The sequence below is a fragment of the Ixodes scapularis genome, unplaced genomic scaffold (assembly GCF_016920785.2).
Source record: "Ixodes scapularis isolate PalLabHiFi unplaced genomic scaffold, ASM1692078v2 PGA_scaffold0__279_contigs__length_252992795, whole genome shotgun sequence".
Classification (NCBI taxonomy): domain Eukaryota; kingdom Metazoa; phylum Arthropoda; class Arachnida; order Ixodida; family Ixodidae; genus Ixodes; species Ixodes scapularis.
In genome coordinates this window covers 60,667,124-60,685,467 of record NW_024609835.1, presented here as the reverse complement: position 1 = coordinate 60,685,467, position 18,344 = coordinate 60,667,124, and the positions used below count along the sequence as shown (strand labels likewise).

Genomic DNA, 18,344 nt, shown 5'->3' with positions numbered 1-18,344 from the left:
TTTCATGTCTTCAAAGGGTAAATAGCGAAAATATGCAGATGAATAAACTATACTGATCGAATGGGAAGATTTCTTCAGTGCTCAACTCAACATCCCACATGATCACTAGGGCTGGGCATCAATTAAAATTTTACCCTAATTAATCGCTACCCTTTGATTGATTAATCAGTCAATTAATCGGTTTTGTTCATACCCATGCTTAATAGTTAAAAAAAAAAAAGTCAAAATTACACTTGTTGCTTTTTCTGAATATGTTATAAACGGGCAATGTTCAATTTCAGATTTTTAATCAATGTAGTCTTTTGACAGAGAACAGTCGAAAGACACCCACACTCACAAATCACCACTTCAGCCACAGAGGCAAAGAAGTTGGTTAATATTCTCCGGTATTAGCGAACTCCTTTGATTGTTCACAATAGTCTGCTGTGCTAAACGGACACTTGAGAATCGTTGAAGTATAACCTTCTCCACTTGTCTGGAGTTGCATATCTCACCTCTACAATTTACTTTAGGTCGAAATTGCACCTAAAGCTTGCCTTCATACAGGTGTACTCGTCTATGTCTGCGTGGTGAAAGTGTCAAACTTTTACTTTTTCGTTTGTCAAAATTTAACCGATTATCCGGTCAAAAAATTAATCGTGATTAAAGCATTAATTGGTAGGTTAATCGATAAAGTGCCCAGCCCTAATTATCACCAAGATCAAACCGGAAAATGGCTGAAAAACCAAGAAGATTAGTGAATAGTGCAGGAACAGCAGAGGCAATGTAAGAGCCTACCATATGACACTTGGTGCACTGCAAGTCCTGCAGCACCTGTGCCATGCAGAGTTGCTGGAGGTTTTCCTGCAGCAGGGCTTCGATCTCGGCCATCTCGTAGGGACTCTCGCACATGGAGCAATGCCACCGAGGTCTGCAGACGACAGAGGCAAGCGGCAAGACGTCACTCAGGCATAGGCGAGGCTTAGCAAAGCAGCAATGTCCCAGAGTTGACCTTTCCAGGTAGCATGCTCTGCTAAATACCTTGTGCATCTTAAAGGGGTGGTGCAACGATATTCAATTGGACTGTTTTTCACTTTACACGAGCTTACTGGCACTAGTGGGACTCAAGGATACTCGCACACAACGCCCCTGACCAAGAAACTCCTTTGTTGCACTGTGATTTCGAGGACAAAACCGAGCGTTTTCATTCAATCTCTCCTTCGCTAAACCTGATGACATAGCTGGGCGGTAGCAGTACCGCCCAGTGACGATATTTGAATGCGGCTCATAGATTGGACCCGAGCATTGCGTGGGCACTCGATTTGGGCTCGTGATAATCTATAGCTCCAGAAGAATTTGGGCAGTGTCCTGTGTCCAATCGTTGCAATGACGACAACAGCCGAACCATAACAATGTCTGGAACTCAGCGCGTGTCCTGTACTTTGCCAACCCCAGCACATGGCTATGATCAACATTGGCGGCATATAACCGGCTCCAGATCACGTGGCCGCTTGTTCTGGCTGCGAGTTGAGGGGGTGAACTCTGCTAGTTTTTCTTAATTTTTTTTTCTGTGACTTCAATTGCGTGTGGTGAAAAAGGAACGGGTATTTCACAGGTCATTAACGTCAGGGATCCGTTCTAAGCGGTATTTGCACATAATACAAAAATCGCTGCATCATCCCTTTAAGGAATGACTCCACTTGATTTAAGTTATTGAAAAGAAACAAAAAACAGCACAGTTCTATATAGCGTTACCTAGAAAGACGGCGAGTCAAATGTCACAACGTAATTTCGTCTACATGTGTATATTAAAACTGCCAACGAAGCTTTATGTGCACAAATTCAATGAAAACTGCTAAATTTGGAAAGCAATGTGCGGTGCACCAAACTGCGTCATAGACAATATGTTTGCTTTTTTTACTTTGCTAGGCAAAGCCTACAGATGGCACAGCCGGGGAGAAGGCTTTAGAAAACATGTACTTTACTTTAAGGCCGACCTACAGAGCCGTCTTCTGCCGGGCAAAAACCAGTTCCCAGTTTCCTCATCTACAATCCCTCGGTCCAGGAACAAGAGCTCGGGCACTTGTTCCTAAACCGAGAGCCGCGATGGACGCACCGTCCACACTGTAAGACTGGCAGTAAAGCTTGTATTTATTACACTACAAACCCCATCACACAATTAGCTGGCTCATTTTTACTTGCAAAAAAAAAAAAAATCATTTTGTTTGAAATAAATGAAAAAAGTTTAAGTGTTTCTAAATTTTCCTGTTAGAGATCAATCAGATTGACTGGTGCTTGCATACAGTGATCACTTACAGACATAATGAAATGTTGGTGTACAAGAAATTGTTTTTTGAGAACTACTTATAATCATGAATTTGGGGTGACTCGCTTCAGGGTGGACAGACCAAACAAAAATGCCCCCTCCAGGACAGTATCACACCTAGCAGAACTTCTTGACCGCATACTGAACTTTGGTTGAAGTTTAATGACCAGTAACATACTGAACGACTTTGCTTTAGGACTTTTCAATGTGAAGTCACTCATTATCCTGATAATTGCAGAGATGACTGGTGTTGCCTTTTAATGAAGCACAAAGCTTTATTTTCGAAAAAAAAAAAAAACTTTAAGCAAGAAGGTTTACTTCACTCCAAACAAGAATTTGCAGAGTGAATTTTTTTTAATTGGACAAATCTGCATTAACATTTGTCTACATGAGATGCATTTCAGTAAGACACACATCATAAAAACTTTTGCTCTAAATTGAACTAAAAACAATAGCAACTCATTAAAAGATGATCATCTCTCTGACATTTTCTAAAACAGCACCTCTGAAGCTATCAGAGTTTGTCTGTACAACCTGCACACTGAATAGAGACCCGCCACCCTACAAGTCAGTGTGCTCAGTTGTTCTCCGTCTCACCTGAGATTTCTGCAAACATTATCTGTTGTTATTTTCTCCTGGATCACATTTTTTTTAATGCTGTTTCCTAAAAAATGTATCAGCTACTTCAGTTCTAGCTGTACTATGGTACTACTACTAGGGATGAGTTTGTAAGATGTTTTTCTACATTACTGGTTGAGATTTCTAGCAACATGGCTGCAATTAAGCAGACTTCATCTTTGTGAAAACAAAGATAGTACCCTATTTCTTACAACAGATAGTACCCTATTTCTTTCAGCCCAAGTGGCCTTCTGAACAACCCCCAAGTGACTGAGTGTAGGCAGAACATACATGCCATGGCTGTCCAATCCCTGGTAAGGATCCTTGCAGAGGTCAAGGTCTCTGCAGTTGTTGCAGGTCTTGCAGATAACCTGAAACATGTTGGAGAGTGTGTGAAGCATTCATAAATATATTATATCACTGGTTTCCTCAAAATAAAAATATAAGCAGCGAGTGAACAGAGAAAGCAGGGGCTGTCTGTTTGTTTAGCCTTTGCATAATCCTACCACATTAGACAGCTCATGCCCTGTATGAGGAACTAGAATATGTATTCACACTAACTTCCTCATGGACATTACCTCTGTGAGCATGAAGGAGAGGCATGGGTCTCTCCACGTGGCCTGGTCACTGAACTCTCCAACGCCAATGAGCCTGAGGAGATCTCGACGCAGTTTGGTCACCTCTTGGGTTATGTTCCCATCCAACGAGAGCACCTGAGAGAATAGTAAGCCACGAGTGGGGTCAACATTGAATCTACCGAATGCCACAGTCATTAAGAACTTCACCACTCAATGATTGTGAGTGCTATAATATCCTTGTACTATCATCAAGCACATCAGTGATAGCCAAGCAGCACAGATTTTGGCCAAGCATTGACCAACGGCTGGTGATGGTCTTTTAGCTAATGGCTAAAGAGTGGCCAGTCATCGGCCAATGGCTGGCCACTGTCTGGCCACTGGCCAAAGAACCATTGCCAGCCATTGGAAATGATTGGCCAAATCTGTGCTGCTTGGGCGGTCTCCTCCTGCCTATCATCTCATCAGTCGGTAACCTTACAATAGTCAGCACTGCCTTCTAGGATATGCCGCAAAGATATGGAACAAGCGCCGGTGCAAGACCCTGAGTACCTGCTCAAGAAGGATCTATGCATGTTTAGACTGGCCAATTCTGAAGTTCACGAAGGGCAGAGGATGGAGTGATTCAGATCAGGCAGCCAGGCACTCACTTGGCAGACGGCCTTGACAAATTCCAGAGCAGGACTAGACTGAGACAGATGAGAGCCCGGAATGGTGGGAAACACGCTTTCCCCATCCAGGAGATTCGACGGAAGCTTCTGATGTATTTTCTGCGTAATGCTGTTGGACAAGGTGAAGCAACAGTCAAAACACACGAGAAAGAGTGATAAAATAAATGAAGGTTGTGAAGAGGAAACACAAAATAACCTCCCATTAGAGCAATTGGTGTTGTATGAATATTCTAATTGTAGTTTACAGTAATACGTAATACGCTATTCGACATTCGCTTCGAGATGAACTGCGATATTCATACTTTTTTAAGCGTTGATCGTGGCAGGTGAGCCCCGTTGAGTGCGCTTCACATTGAGCATTTGTGCGCTGCGGGGAAGCAATACCCGCGGAGCTCTCGGGTTTTGCTTCTCCGCAGTGCACCGGTGATCGATGAGAAGCTCACTTAAAAAAACACTCCAAGGGAAAATTTTTTTATTTTTTTTTTAAAGGGCGTAAATGGGTCAGATGTCATTTTTAAATCATTTTTCCACAAAAAAAAATAAAATTTGGCACAATATTTACAGTCAGATGCAATTTTGGTGCGGAAGGTAGAAGTCGCACCCTGCCAAGCCCCGTCTTGTGCTTTCAAGGTGCTTAGATCTCTCATTGGCTGGAGAGATGACTGACGTGTGAAAGGTTGGTAGTAAATTTGTATCTCCATGCCGTAATAGTATTTTAATTAACTATTTTTTATGTTTGAAAAGCAAATAATCAAGATTAGTCATTATTGTTTTCAAATGTACTCCCGAGATTTCTGCTCCCGCTTTGGTTTGAAACGTTAACAAACATGGCTGCCGGCATCTGTGGAGTGATGAATGAGCAAGCTCGTTGAGCTCGTAAATAATTACGAGTGCGAGTGGTTTTGAGTTCACAGAGGTGTTTAGAGAAAGATCTCTTCAACCGACAAGGCATCCTGGACTAAGGACGCCTCCGAAAGCTTCTTTTGCTCAATAAAGATGTTTATTCTCTCTCACTCTCCTCAACCGACATAGCTTACAGCAAACAACTGCCGCAAGTATGTGCGTTTGGAAGCACTGTGGGAATGCTTGTTTTCGTGGCGGGACTGGCCTCAGCCTAGCAACCCAGATCAACTTTTATGATCGACCTGGCTTGGCTTTTCAAGTATGCCTTTGCATACTTGAAAAGCGACATGTCAAGTCAGTGCTAAAGAAGACAGTGGTAAATGAAAATTGAAGGAGAACTACAACGTCCCAGGACTACATCTGCGAAAATCGTGCATATACATCCGTAAACCACTCAAACCAGATGTGTAGGTGGCCGAGTGGTCTAGAACGTCCCTTCTCGCTACTGACTTTGCAAAGTTTCGGGTTTAAATCCGATTGGAAGATTCTCATATTATTCAAAAGTTATAAGTGAATTTCTCAAATTTTCAATGAGAATATGGTAATCGACGGAGCTGAATGACACGTTACCAAAAAACGGGCCCCATTCTCACATTGAAATTTTCAGAAAAACACTTATAACCGAAGCTCTGTGTTTACGGTATTTTTTTTTCCCTTGAGAGTGGGGGTGTTTGTTGTTTTTCTGAGTTTATTTTTTACCGCAGATTCTGTGATTTTTGTGTAAATTGTTTATAACTCAGTTTACACAAAAAAACACTGAATCTGTGGGAGAAAATAAACCCTCCAAAAAACACCCCAAAATTCAAAAAGAAAAACAAACAAACCCCTGAAAACACGAAATCCTACTTATATTTATAACTTTAGAATGAGATAACAGTTAGTTGTGGAACTTTGGCATCCGGTTCAGATCATTAGTGCTACATTTGGGCGGAGAATGACCTTTCGGTGATGCATAGGTTATTTTGTGCGGTGAAAAAAACCATATAAATATCTTTTGGGGACACACTATATGTGTCTCAATGTCACTCAATTCAATTCAACGTCACTCAACTCGATTCTAATGTCATTCAATACAAGAACAGCAATAAATAAATAACTCATTCTTTTTATCACTCTCAAATTATCATATAAAGATTAAATAAGGTTTAATAAATATTAAACATGTTTACAAAGCTACTGAGACCTTTCAAAACTTTCAATGAGCTGCCCAAGAGTGCCATTCAACAGTCTTGGGCAGCTCATGCTGCCCAAGAGTGTCGAATGGTCATTTCACACAGTCGAAAGAACCACACAGTTTAAACGCAGTTTATAGAATGTAGATGCAAGATTTTGCCGTAACACACAGGAATCAGCATCTTTCAACATTTCTGTGGTCATGAAGTGATGCATTTTCTTTTCGCGACCGCTTTAAAAATTAAAAAAAGAATTAGTCAAACGCCTGTTTTATGATGTAAATAAAGTCCCGGCCAATCTCCTATGTGTTCATAGAAGAGAATACAGAGCAGTGCAGCCGCTTTGAAAGCCTCCTGCAATTGACACGTGGCGGTGCAAGCTGCTCCCCGATTTAGAAAAGGTCACATTTATGCAGTCAGCGAACGCCCCTAATTGGCTGCATGGTCGGGTGTCGATGTCAGTGGTTTAGTTATTGTTATACTCTTAACTGACATATATTTGTTTCTTTATTTATTTGATACGTGCCCACAAACAGCATGATGCCTTCAGCATGGTGCACACAATAATAACTAAACCACTGACATCCATTCATATATGTCAGTTACCGCATTTATTTGAATATAAGTCAACCTTTTTTTTCCCAAAATGTTGTCAAAAATTAAGGGTCGACCTATAATCGTGACTAAATAATTTCGATGTACATTCGCGACCAAATTTTGCGACCCCATCGAGGGCATGGAGCTATTGAATTACCGATCGGGCGTTGCCGTAGAGCCGCGCCGCTCCTTCTTTCAAAAAGCTTTTGGTGCACGAAAACAACCGAAACAGCAGCAACCGACAGCCCCCCCCCCGTCGTGGCCGCCACTTGCGCACATCCCTCGGGCGTCGGGTTTCGCCATTGCGTCTGTAGCGTTCCCCTCGCAGGGCAAGGGGAGGGAGAGGAATGCGATGCACGATGCACCTTGCCCTCCTATCCTCTCCCTCGCAAACGCACACAAAAGAAAAAGAAAGAAAGAAAAATGGAGGTTACTTTAGCATGCTGCTTGCGGCGGCTTGCGTGTTGCTCACGGCGACTCGCGGCGGTGCTCGCGTCTTTGAATTTGGTCTTTTGTCGCTTCGGCCGTCTCCACCTTCTTTCTTCTTGTCGTCATTTTACAACAGTGTCAGTGAGGTATTGTTGCAAATTTTTGAGGATTTCTACCAAGCTGACGAAGCTTCGGACAACGACATGTCTGGAAGTTCTGACGATGATTAAGTTTTTGGCATTGCCCTGCGATTTAGCCGAGGGTGCTGCAAATAAGAGTTTTTTTTTTTTTTTTTTGCCCTAACTTTACCCTGTTCCTCTTATTTACATCAGCATAACTGGTCCCTGCTTCGATCGAGTCCAGACCCTGTCTCGTGCGAGTCCAGCTCCCAGTCTCGTGCCCCGTGCAAGCGGGAGCACATCATCTTCACACGCACCTGGTTCGCTCTGGCCACACCCATGGCCAGTCGCTACCACACAGGGGTTGACTTATATTTGAATTATTTATTTTTTTATTTCTCGGTGAGTTATAATAAATAGGGGTCGACCTATTTTCGTGGCCGATCTATTTTCGGGTAAATACGGTATATGTCAGTCAGGTCTGGATAGCAGGAAATTAGACTGCAGCAAGGAATACCCAGTGTCTCGGCTGTAGATAACAAACTTTGCCAGTGGTGGTACTATCACCACCGCTAGCCTGGAGTCTTTAAATTGTGTCACGCAGTGATGAGTACACGAACACATGCCAATACAATTTACATCTGGGAAAAAGAAAGGTAATCGAGCTTGAGATGCCTGGATTTTGCAGTGTGAGCCCCACGTGCTTCGAGCTGCGATGCGCTCGCACTGTTCCCTCTTTTGATAAGTTAATGGTCCACGTACGAAACCTTGTTTCTAATGTCACTCGTACTATATTTGGCGCTATAGTTTTTCCTAAAACACCTCGAATGTCGCGCAGAAACCTCAATATGCGACAGCACAAATTCGGTTTCGCATGATAGATTTTTCACGCTCAACTACTACAGTACAACGAAGTTGCCTGTACTACGGCAAATTTGACCGGTCCCACGAACTTCGTTATAGAGGCGTTTAACTGTACCACTTACCCAAAAAGTCTCTGGGCAAGCTCTCCACTGACTAGCTGCTTCATGTATGTTGCAGTCTCTGAGCCAACGCTCTGCTCCTTCGGCTGTAAAACAAACAGGGAAAAACGTGTTCATCCTATGTAACCCACACATTGATTACGACGAAGAACTCAGGTTTCATATGCTGGCGTACCGAGCACTGTTTATTAAGACGTGCCCACCGCACTTAGATTATGACCAAAACGCCAGAAGCACATGACTTTTTCGAAGTGGCATACATTTGGCAGTTTGGGGCAGAACATTTTCGCCTGCTTGATTTCGTGGGCAGTCCCATCTTTGTTTCTGCCCCCTTTCAAAATACCTTGTTTAGCTGGCCCCCTTGTTACATGCAAACAAGTGGAGTAGTTTGTCGGCAGGCATGACAAAATTGTGCAATACTGGTTTCTAAACTGCAAAGTCTGCAATAACTGAAAAAATGTTTGTGCTGTTTGTGCAACCTCAAACAAAAAGCAGACAGGAGATCACATTGCAAGACTCTTTCTTAGCAAAATTAAAATTTGAAAGATGAGCACAGCTGCACCCAAATATAGAAACAAATCAATAAAAAGATCAAAGAAGCCTTGTGAGATGTCAGCCACAAAAAACAGGCAAAGGAAAATTGGACAAAGAGGAAGCAGTAGAGGAACATTAGAGGAAACAAAGAAAAGTGGAAAGGTAGCGTAGAAGATGGTAGATTGTTAGGCTGCGACGTCAACGGTATACAAGGTACACGGAATGGGAGGGCGTATGCTCAGGTCAGTCTGCAGGTCACACTGTTTATTTTTTCTATGGGAATGTGTGTGTGGTTCAAACCCCGGTCAATCCCTTCCACCGGAAATCTCTGGGGCATCACCTTTGCGACATTAAGCCCTAATATTTCTTTTTACAAAAATTACAACATCTTTAGGTACGACTACACTGGCTGACCAAGTTTCTCACCCCTGTGCATGCGTTTGTGAGGAATTTGAAGAACAATACAGAGGTGATTCTGAAGAGCGTACTTGAAAAGGGTCAGAAGATTAAGTTAAAAAAGAAAAAAAAAAACACTAAACGACACGCAAAATATAGTGACTCCCATTCACTACGAGTGCAATCCTAGCAGGCTAGTCCAGACTGCTGCGTGTGAAGCAAAATGGACCATACAGTCGCTGACCGATTTTTTGGACGTGAATAATTTGGACTTGTTTGATATTTTGCACCTAAAGGAGGAACCGGGACCTACCCGACAAAAATAGTGCATATTCACGACCAATGTTTCGGACAGTTTAAAGTCCTAAAGTTAAACTTTTCGGACAAAATCGTCGCGAGCGATTAGCGGGACACACCGCCGAGAAGCAGCCATTTTGAATTCTATGTTGACTGCACATGGATTGGCTTGGTTTGGCAGCTCTACTTAAGTACTGCTAAGTCATATTGCTAGGTGACGCTGTACGGCTTTTTTTTCTCTGGCTGCAAGTCATTATCGTCATCATCGTTGTTACCATTTTGCTTTGTTCATTTGCCATTGCAGTCGTGGACTTGTTCCTCTCATCTCAATCTCGTCTCGGTGAATCGTGTTTTCGGACTACGCTGGCTTGGACGTCATTGCCCCATCTGTTCTTTCGCTGCCACAATGTGTTGCTAAGAGGCACAGAAAGTACTCTACCGTAACGCTAGAAAAGAAGGCAGCAATTCTCAAGCTCATAGAAGGCTGCCGAACGCAATTGGAGGCATAACCGGAAACAAGGCGCGCAGGCATAACCTGAAGCAAGGCACTGTTTTCGGCTTTTTAAGCGCTTAGACGTAATAAAGGCAAGTTTTTTAATCTGCCGATTTTTCGGACTGTTCTACTATTCGGACGTTTTTTTGGTCCCTGCGAAGTCGGAAAAATCGGTCAACGACTGTAGACATTGATACAAAGAAAACAATAGCAGGACAATGGACAAAACAAAGCTTATACTTTCAGGCAGTGCAAACCACACGGTGTACATTAGTCAACGTAAACTGTGAGCTGCACCAGTCCAAGACATGCTACTCGACATATTTCCAGGGAACATGACCACACACAACTTTGCCCACTATTTTAAGGTCTTACCGCCTGACTGATAGTTCTACGCTGAACCTGGGAGGCTCCAGGGGCTTCGATTTCCTGCTTCAGTTTCAGGTACACAGAATTTATGTAGCCACCAATGACCATCTGAAAAAAAAAAAAAAAAAAAAACACAAAAAATTAAAGAAAAAAAAAAACCTGCAGCACTCAATTTGTCTTAGGACTACGGTTGCAGTGCTTTTCTGAGATACTTTACAGGCCCTTGAAGGATTATAAGTAGTGCCTCTGTGTTTTCGGGGTTTGTTTTTCTTCTAATTGGGGGGTGTCTTCTCTAGGTTTATTTTTTCTCACAGATGTAAATTTTTGGTGTAAGACAAAAAAATCGGTATTTATGGGGGCTTGTGTAGAAGGAAAGAGGACAAAGGCTCCCCCACCTCCAGAAAAAAATGCACTTGACCCGAATATACTTGAAAAACGTCCGGGAACTGATAAGGGAAGGAAGAGATAAGGGCTGTGGTTTCCAAAAAAAGAAGCAGCATTGTGAACAGTTCAGTGGGGGTTGTATTCCAGGCCAACACAAAATTAAGTTGTAGATAAACATTTCTTGCTGAGAACTTACGGTTTTTCTTATAAGAACGCCTTCAATTCGGGGGTTTTCGGTTTCTCCTGATTTTGATAAAAGCGCCTCGGGAGTCATTTTGGGGGGTTTATCGGCGTATAACGAAAAAGCAGAAACCTAGCTATATGGTAAGAATTCAACAAAAAGAAACAACTCAATCAAGGAGAACATATGTGACAGATAATGCACTAGTACTACTCGCCATTGCATAAAAACCTCCCTTGCCAAATATTTGCACTCGAAAATCAGTCTAAACCCAATTTATGCCTAAAACTAGTAAAAAAGGTATCTTTTTTTTTTTTAGGATTTCCCATTTCAGAACTTACTTATGTGATGTAACCCTAGTAGACACTAGGAACAATGATATTAGTGGTAACTAGTCATATCAAGTGAAAAGGTTTTGGATCCCCACTGAGAATGATTTACTCAGTCACATCGTAGGTCGCTACAACATCCAAAAAAAGAAAAACTCCGAGAACACCTAAGTACTTCTTACGAGAAGTGAATGCGAAAGCATGAATGTCGTTCTTCTGCTCCCTTAGTTTGTCTCTGGTCTACCGGCGTGGACGGCCACGTTTTGCTACTCCCGAGGTTGGGGCCGCCAGAGATATAGATGCCTCAAGTGCTGCCATGTTCTTCGGTGCCGAGAGGAGCAGAAGCGGCCGCAGCCCCCCTCCCCCACTCCTCCTTTTCCACCCCACCCCCCCCCCCCCATCCCCCCCCACTCCGGCAACGCCTGACACGAGAGCAGCGGCCAAGCACGCTCTCGTGAAGCGGCTGCCAATGGCTATCTAGGAACCGCTTTGCTCAGTCAATAGGAAAATGGGCATTTCTTTTGCATTTTCTTGCGGTTACAGATGCTGTCGGCTTCGCTCCAAGGGATAGTTAATGTTTTCACATTAAAATTACACACATAAACCACAAAGTTCAAATCTTATATTGTAAAGGGAAGATTACATCAAAACAATGCACTCAATTCAGTCAGTGAATATGGAAGTGGACTAATTGGAAGGTGCACTAGGAATGCTTTGACTCACATTAAAGTTTTCTTGCACAGCACCTGCTTCGGGCAAGAAACGAGCCAAGTTCCAGAACATGCGCACCTCTGCCTGAAATAATGATTAAACATGACAAGATACACAAGTTGGTATGCTGCAAAAGAAGTTAGCTTGCGAAACTTAAAAACTTTTCACTTTATTCAGACATAGACCAATGTTCACATGAAAATAAAAGTAATTTGGACTGCCCAAATTAAATGAGAGTTAGCACCATAAAAAATTAATAACTAGAGAAGGTTCTTAAACTTTCATTTGAGAACCTCAGCGAGAAACTGAGGAGTCAGAAAAGTAATGAATGAAGGTCGTAAAAGTTGCATTGGAAAAAAAGAAATTCACTGACAGAAAAAAAAAAAGAAAAGTGACTTTTCGTCTGCGAGATTGTCCCGGACGACCCTATGTGCACAGCAGGGGCTCCAGCAATGCACTGTCAGCAGTTACACGAGACATTACTTAGGCTCCATTTGTTCTCTTTTCAAAGTTTAAATTTTAAAAGGCACTCAGGTGGATTCTGAGGTAGTCTATTCATGGTGATAACTCAATCCACAGGCTCTAAGCATCCTAGAAAACCTGAAATCACACTGATGGGCAAAACTAAAAATTTCATCAAAGATTGTGACATGTCCCTCTTTCTGCACCTTGGAGCAGACATAAGATGGCACCATCAGATGGTGTTTTCAAACAATAATTGCTGTATTATGTCTCATAGACACAAAGATTTGACATCTAGAAACGCCAACACAATCCTGCGTTGCCCTACGCCAGTCGGCTTAAGGATCTCAAATGGCATTCCCTGGCTCATCGGAGAAGAGTCGCCAGGGTGGGCCTTACCTGCCGACTCCTCGACGGCTCGCTCAAAGGGACGTACCTTGCGACCATCCCAAGGATTAACAAGAGATCGGGACAGCCTGAACTTATTCGAGCGCGTACCAAACACCACAGTTGCTCGCCGATCTTAGCCGGCATTGAGGACTTCATCTCGGCCCCGCTCAGGATACGTTCGCCGCTTCCCCAGGACCGTACTGAATCTGTGTCGATGTGTCGCTTGTTTTCAAAGCACCTACAGCAGCAGGCGTCATAACAGTGCTGTAGTGTAGTGTGTGTTTGTGTGTGTGTGAGTCAACTTACTCTCTACATTTCACCCTCATTTTTCTTTTAAAACATTTTGGGTTACGGCCCTGTGTACAAATTTAATATACGTGTGCGTGTGTTTTTTTTTTTTCAAATCCTGGGTGGCGGGCTGGCAGGCGCACTCGCGTACGGGTTTTAACCTTTCTGCACAGCCGTGCACGCCACTCAAGATCAGATTTTTTGTATGCAAATAAATATTATTATTATTATTATTATCATTCGGAATCTCCACGCAATTAAAAAGGGGCTAGGGCACAAAAATTAGACGGATAGGTCATTCTTGATATGGAATGCTCATAGGCTACTTAGTATATACACCGAGTTTCGCATTTTTTTGAGCCCTAGTAATTGCTATAATCAATTTACTAATATTGATAATTTTCATCTGGCAACCAGGCAACACTGCCCAAGTTAGGCAAGGGGAAGAAAATTGGATTGGACGGGCGGGAGGAATCATATTTTTGTTTTTTTAGATTTGGGCTAGGTGGCGCAAGCTGCCACCTGTTACGAAGGGTATAGCCATTAACATCCACCATGGTGCCTATTAACCACATGATCATGAACGCTCTCTGATTCTAGGTGTCCCCACGATCGCCCGAGCTCGCCTCGCCACGGTACGATCGAAACCGCTCTTGCAACTCAGCAACCCCAACGCTATCCTTGCTCTTGCATCCAGCCCTTTTGACTTTCCACCCTGCGTGCGCCTGCGAGATTGTCCCGGACGACGGCAACCAGAGCGAGTTCGTTTGTGACTTGCCGTCGCTGGAGCCGGTCGCCGGCAGGTCGCAGTCAAAATGAACAGTTTCCAACATCTATTAATTACAATCACTCTCATCGCTGCTGCGATCTGTGTCGAAGACTTCGATGAAGCGAGCGATGCTGTAGACATAATCATCACAGACTACATGCTCAAAACGCGGAAGGTAAATAAGGAAGCTGAAGCTCGATACGTCAAGAGAGTCAAGTCTGTGAGTGCATGCAAGGGGACGCCGTGCGGTTGGCTGGTGACGTCACCAGCCTTTCGGCCATGGCAGCCTTTTTGAATGGGGCGGATCCCAGGGATCCGCATATAAATTGATTTATCCACGAAACTATTGCACCATTTTAAAAACAAATTTAGCAGGATTATAGGAACATACAATGGGTCTCAGCAGTATAGTTATCTAGTTATCTCATATTTTATTTTTGGCATGCCCTGACCCCTTTAAGTATTTTCATTAGTCAACGCTTATGGGGGTGGTGGCGACCCAAGGGTGGCCTCTTCAAGGAAAGATAGTGCATATGTACTTCTATTGTTGCGAGCTTACTAGGATGTCTTGCCATCTAGAAATGGTCCTTTTTATTGACTAAAGTCCGACAAACAATATGCCATAAAAAAAAAGCTTCTAGAAAAATCCGTGCCCCTTTAAGTTATGTTCAGTTTGGTTGTTTTTGGTTTCTCCAAACTTTTTTTCCAGATAATCAATGAAACACACCCAACCCCCTTTTTGATAAATTATCTGCATCAACAAAGAGTACAGTGAACAGAGATATTATGGGTATACGCAGTCACTGACACCATACCTCTTCTTGTTCCTCCTCTCCCTCAGGGGATTCCTGTTTTCCCTGTACTCCGCCATGATCTGCCTGAATCAACGAGGCAAGACAAACAATTCATTTCCATTAAACAAATGCAGCCCACAGGAAAGACCCACAAAACATTGCACGCATGGTACAGAAACACATCAGGTCCTGTATGTTACTTCCACCAATTGTGTACCTACTGCCAGATATGCAGCGACATGAACATTTGACAATAAATAGAGTTAATATATCATGCAAAGTTGCTCGAACAAAAATGAGCCTAAGGGACAAAAGTCTCGCATCAATCACCTATAAATTGGTGCGAGAAACAAACAGAAAGAGCCCCCTGTTTAGAACTTGCTCTGGTAAACTCATCTCTCAAATTCTTATTAAAGACTTCGACACTACTGTGCTAAGTTAGGAGGCGAAAATGAATTCCCATGGCCTTTGGAGACCTGTCTAAAGCTCAATATCAGTTCACATACAAGAATTTTATTATTTGCATTATTTACCAATTTACCCTAAAGGCCCTTTTGGACATTACATACAGGAAACAGTTTCTGCAACAAAAATGGATGTACAATGTAGTCAAGTGATTAAAAAAAAGAATTGTGTTCTTTGCCGCAGTAGCAATGGAGGCCACGACGCTGTAGTGCTCCGAGATTTAAAAAAGAAAACATACCTATGGTGGTTGGCGTAATTAACAAAACTGAACACAAAAATACTATCCTTAAGGTCCATTTGCATAGTATTTTGATTTGAGTGCGATAGACTGCGTTGCAACCTAACGGTAGCCTTGAAACACTTCCAATCTACATATATTCGACGCATCATTCTTTTATCGAGTGCTCGAGATGTTTTGAACAACATTAAAGCAAGGTTCCGTGTACTCGGTAAATACCGACAAACCCCGAAAATTAACCCCTGAACCCGTTTCATTGAATAAAAAAAAAAAAAACTGAAATGTCCCTTCTCCCCCGAGTTAGAGCTGCCCTCGAACAAAAAGAATCCAAGGTTCACAGGAAAAAAATTCCTTTCCGCGGCTGTACAACTGTGTGCCAGGCTGCTCAACTCTTTGGAAGCCCTTTCGGGTTTTCTTCTCTTTTTGATACCGGAATGTTGCCAAAGTATGCGGAGTGCAAGTTCGTCTGCTTCTTGCGCAAGGGTTGCAGTGACATCAAAACGCTGAGCTCCGATTGGCTCAATTGACAGGATAGTGGGTAGACCTCAAGGCAGCTAACATTGAGGTCTACCCACTATCCTTCCAACCAGAGCCAATCAGAACTTGGCATTCTGACGTCACCACAACCCCTACGCAAGAAGCAGACAAACTTGCGTGCCGTATTGGGATCCACCGCACACATTCCCTGAAAGTTTGCAAACCCCACGCCCGTCCTATTTTCTTCAGTATAAACCCCTCAAAAAGCTGATTTCTTTTTATCTAACACACAAATCAAATCCAAAATCTGCGGGTAAAAAAAAAAAATAAAATAAAATAAACCCTGTAAAAACATCCCGATAGATGGCGTCGGTGTACAAGCAAGTTCTCTCGTAAGGAGTTATGAGCAACTGTAATGCAGTCAATTAATCACACTCAAAATGCAAATCTGCTGCTCTTAAGGGTGCAATGCTCTCTTAAAGCAAGTAACATGGTTCGAGGCTGAGGGCGCAACACTCCTTAATCACTGACAGGATCCATCCAGAGCAGGAAGTGCCAGGCCGTCCGGGGTGTCAGGTCGAGGCTGTGGAAGAGGTCCTTCCCGCGCACGCCGTTGATGACGTAGTCGACGTGGGCAAGGCCATCCTGCAGCCGCCGACGCTTGGTGCATACCACCAGGCGCCCCGTGCTGCCGTACACCACCACTGTGCCGAGCCGCTCAAACTCTCCCACCAGCTGCAACGGACGCGGGCTTTTGAATTGCGGCAAAGTACACACCACCTAGAGACGCTCAATTCGAGGCATTGAAACCCGACTTTGTGCTTTCACAACCTGATTTCACCTGCTGACACATGCAGTGAAGAGTGAAGACGTCAAAATGCTGCTTAAAGGGCAACTACGATCGAAAACGAAATTAAAATAATTGACTGATAACGCTTTTGTGGCACGAAATATGATCACAGCCAAAATATTACGTCAAAGTGAAGCTGCAAACTCCACTAAACCCGATTTTAAAGATGTGACCAGCCGCTATTTGGTGGGCGGCAAGCAGGTTAGCTTTTAGTCAAAGAACACTGGCACAGCACCCTTGTGACGTCATAGGGCGGTGGAGCTGGGGTTTACTGGTTGTACCGTGTACCGCAGCACCACGGTGACGGCACGTCGCGGCCGTACGGCTAACGATCAGTGTTGCCATAGTGTAGCAGATAGTTCCTGTTTTGCCGTAAACGCCCAAAACCAAACTTTGAGCCGTGATATCTATAAAACTATGCACAATAGCGAGAAAAAAATTATACCTTGCAATTTCAGGAAACTACTTTAGTTGAACGTGATCAAGAAGTTTTTAAATATTGACTTGAGTTGTTTTTAAATGCACTGTAAATAATCTGACCTCTCACTTTTTCCCACTTCCCAATCGCTTCCCCACCCTTCTTTTTAAAAGAAAGGGGAGAACCATTTAGTGCTGCGGGGAAATTGTGAACCAAATTCTCACTATTTCCAAATACTGTTTAGAATTAAAGATATGACCAGAAACATTGTACAACCATCGGCAATATGAAGGTGAACACCGTACCTAGTTTCTTGCCTGTTTTACGGCTCCCTAAAGCTATATTAACTCTCAACACCTCAAATGGTACGTGGTCAAGGGTCTCAACTTTGCGTTCTAGCCCTCTTCTGGAACAGAGCTTGTTCCAAAACTTGCAGGAGCGTCGAAAACAAAAAGAGGGCCGTACCCCTTCATATCGCTCACGGGTGTACCATGCTATTGGGCCTAATCTCTGGAACTCTGCTCGTACGCAGCGGTGATTAATACATTTTTAGTCGTGTTTGAGGTGCTCGTTTATTAATCCTTAACATTTATAACATGTAAGCCATATGTTAGTCTTTCTCCTCACCTGCTACAGTTTGCTGGGCCGTTTAAGAAACATTTAGACAGAACTGCGTTGTAATATATTTGACGTGTGGTACTCCTAGGTGTTACTGAAGAGGACTGCATTGTTTTTTCAAAACAAAAAATGAAGCAGAGTTGCTTTTTAAAAGTTTTTTTTTTTTTATTTATTTTTTTTTTTTTTTTCACTATGGTCTTAGGTGTCTTATTGCTGCACATGACTGGCAGATGAAGGCTTTGGGGACCCCAAAGGGTCCGCAGACCTCCATTTGAGAACCACTGGACCTCTTCAACTTGGGGTCAAATCAAGCAGTCGCATGTTTTACTGAATTGTGCTGCCAACGTTTATAACAGCAGGTCAGCTGGACTGGCAGTGCTTAGACCATGTGCTAAACGGCGAACATTGCTACAGTTTGGTAGTTTCTGCTACCAGGTTGACTGGTCACGAATCCAAATATCCGCGAAAGCATCGATTGTACCCGAGCAAAAGCTGAGCACCGAGACTCG

General features: G+C 43.2%; 1 protein-coding gene across 1 annotated transcript in view; it reads right to left on the bottom strand.

The window, feature by feature from the left end:
- The window catches only part of LOC115318912 (DNA polymerase epsilon catalytic subunit A), a 101,025-nt gene that overhangs the window by 6,053 nt on the left and 76,628 nt on the right, over nucleotides 1-18,344 (bottom strand). The window contains exons 41-49 of the mRNA XM_029978640.4: nucleotides 16,481-16,684; nucleotides 14,791-14,853; nucleotides 12,079-12,150; nucleotides 10,468-10,569; nucleotides 8,376-8,458; nucleotides 4,149-4,278; nucleotides 3,502-3,636; nucleotides 3,215-3,294; nucleotides 778-910 (exon numbers count right to left, since the gene is read on the bottom strand). Of these exons, the coding sequence (XP_029834500.3) occupies nucleotides 778-910; nucleotides 3,215-3,294; nucleotides 3,502-3,636; nucleotides 4,149-4,278; nucleotides 8,376-8,458; nucleotides 10,468-10,569; nucleotides 12,079-12,150; nucleotides 14,791-14,853; nucleotides 16,481-16,684 (1,002 nt within the window). The remainder of the gene's footprint in view (nucleotides 1-777; nucleotides 911-3,214; nucleotides 3,295-3,501; nucleotides 3,637-4,148; nucleotides 4,279-8,375; nucleotides 8,459-10,467; nucleotides 10,570-12,078; nucleotides 12,151-14,790; nucleotides 14,854-16,480; nucleotides 16,685-18,344) is intronic.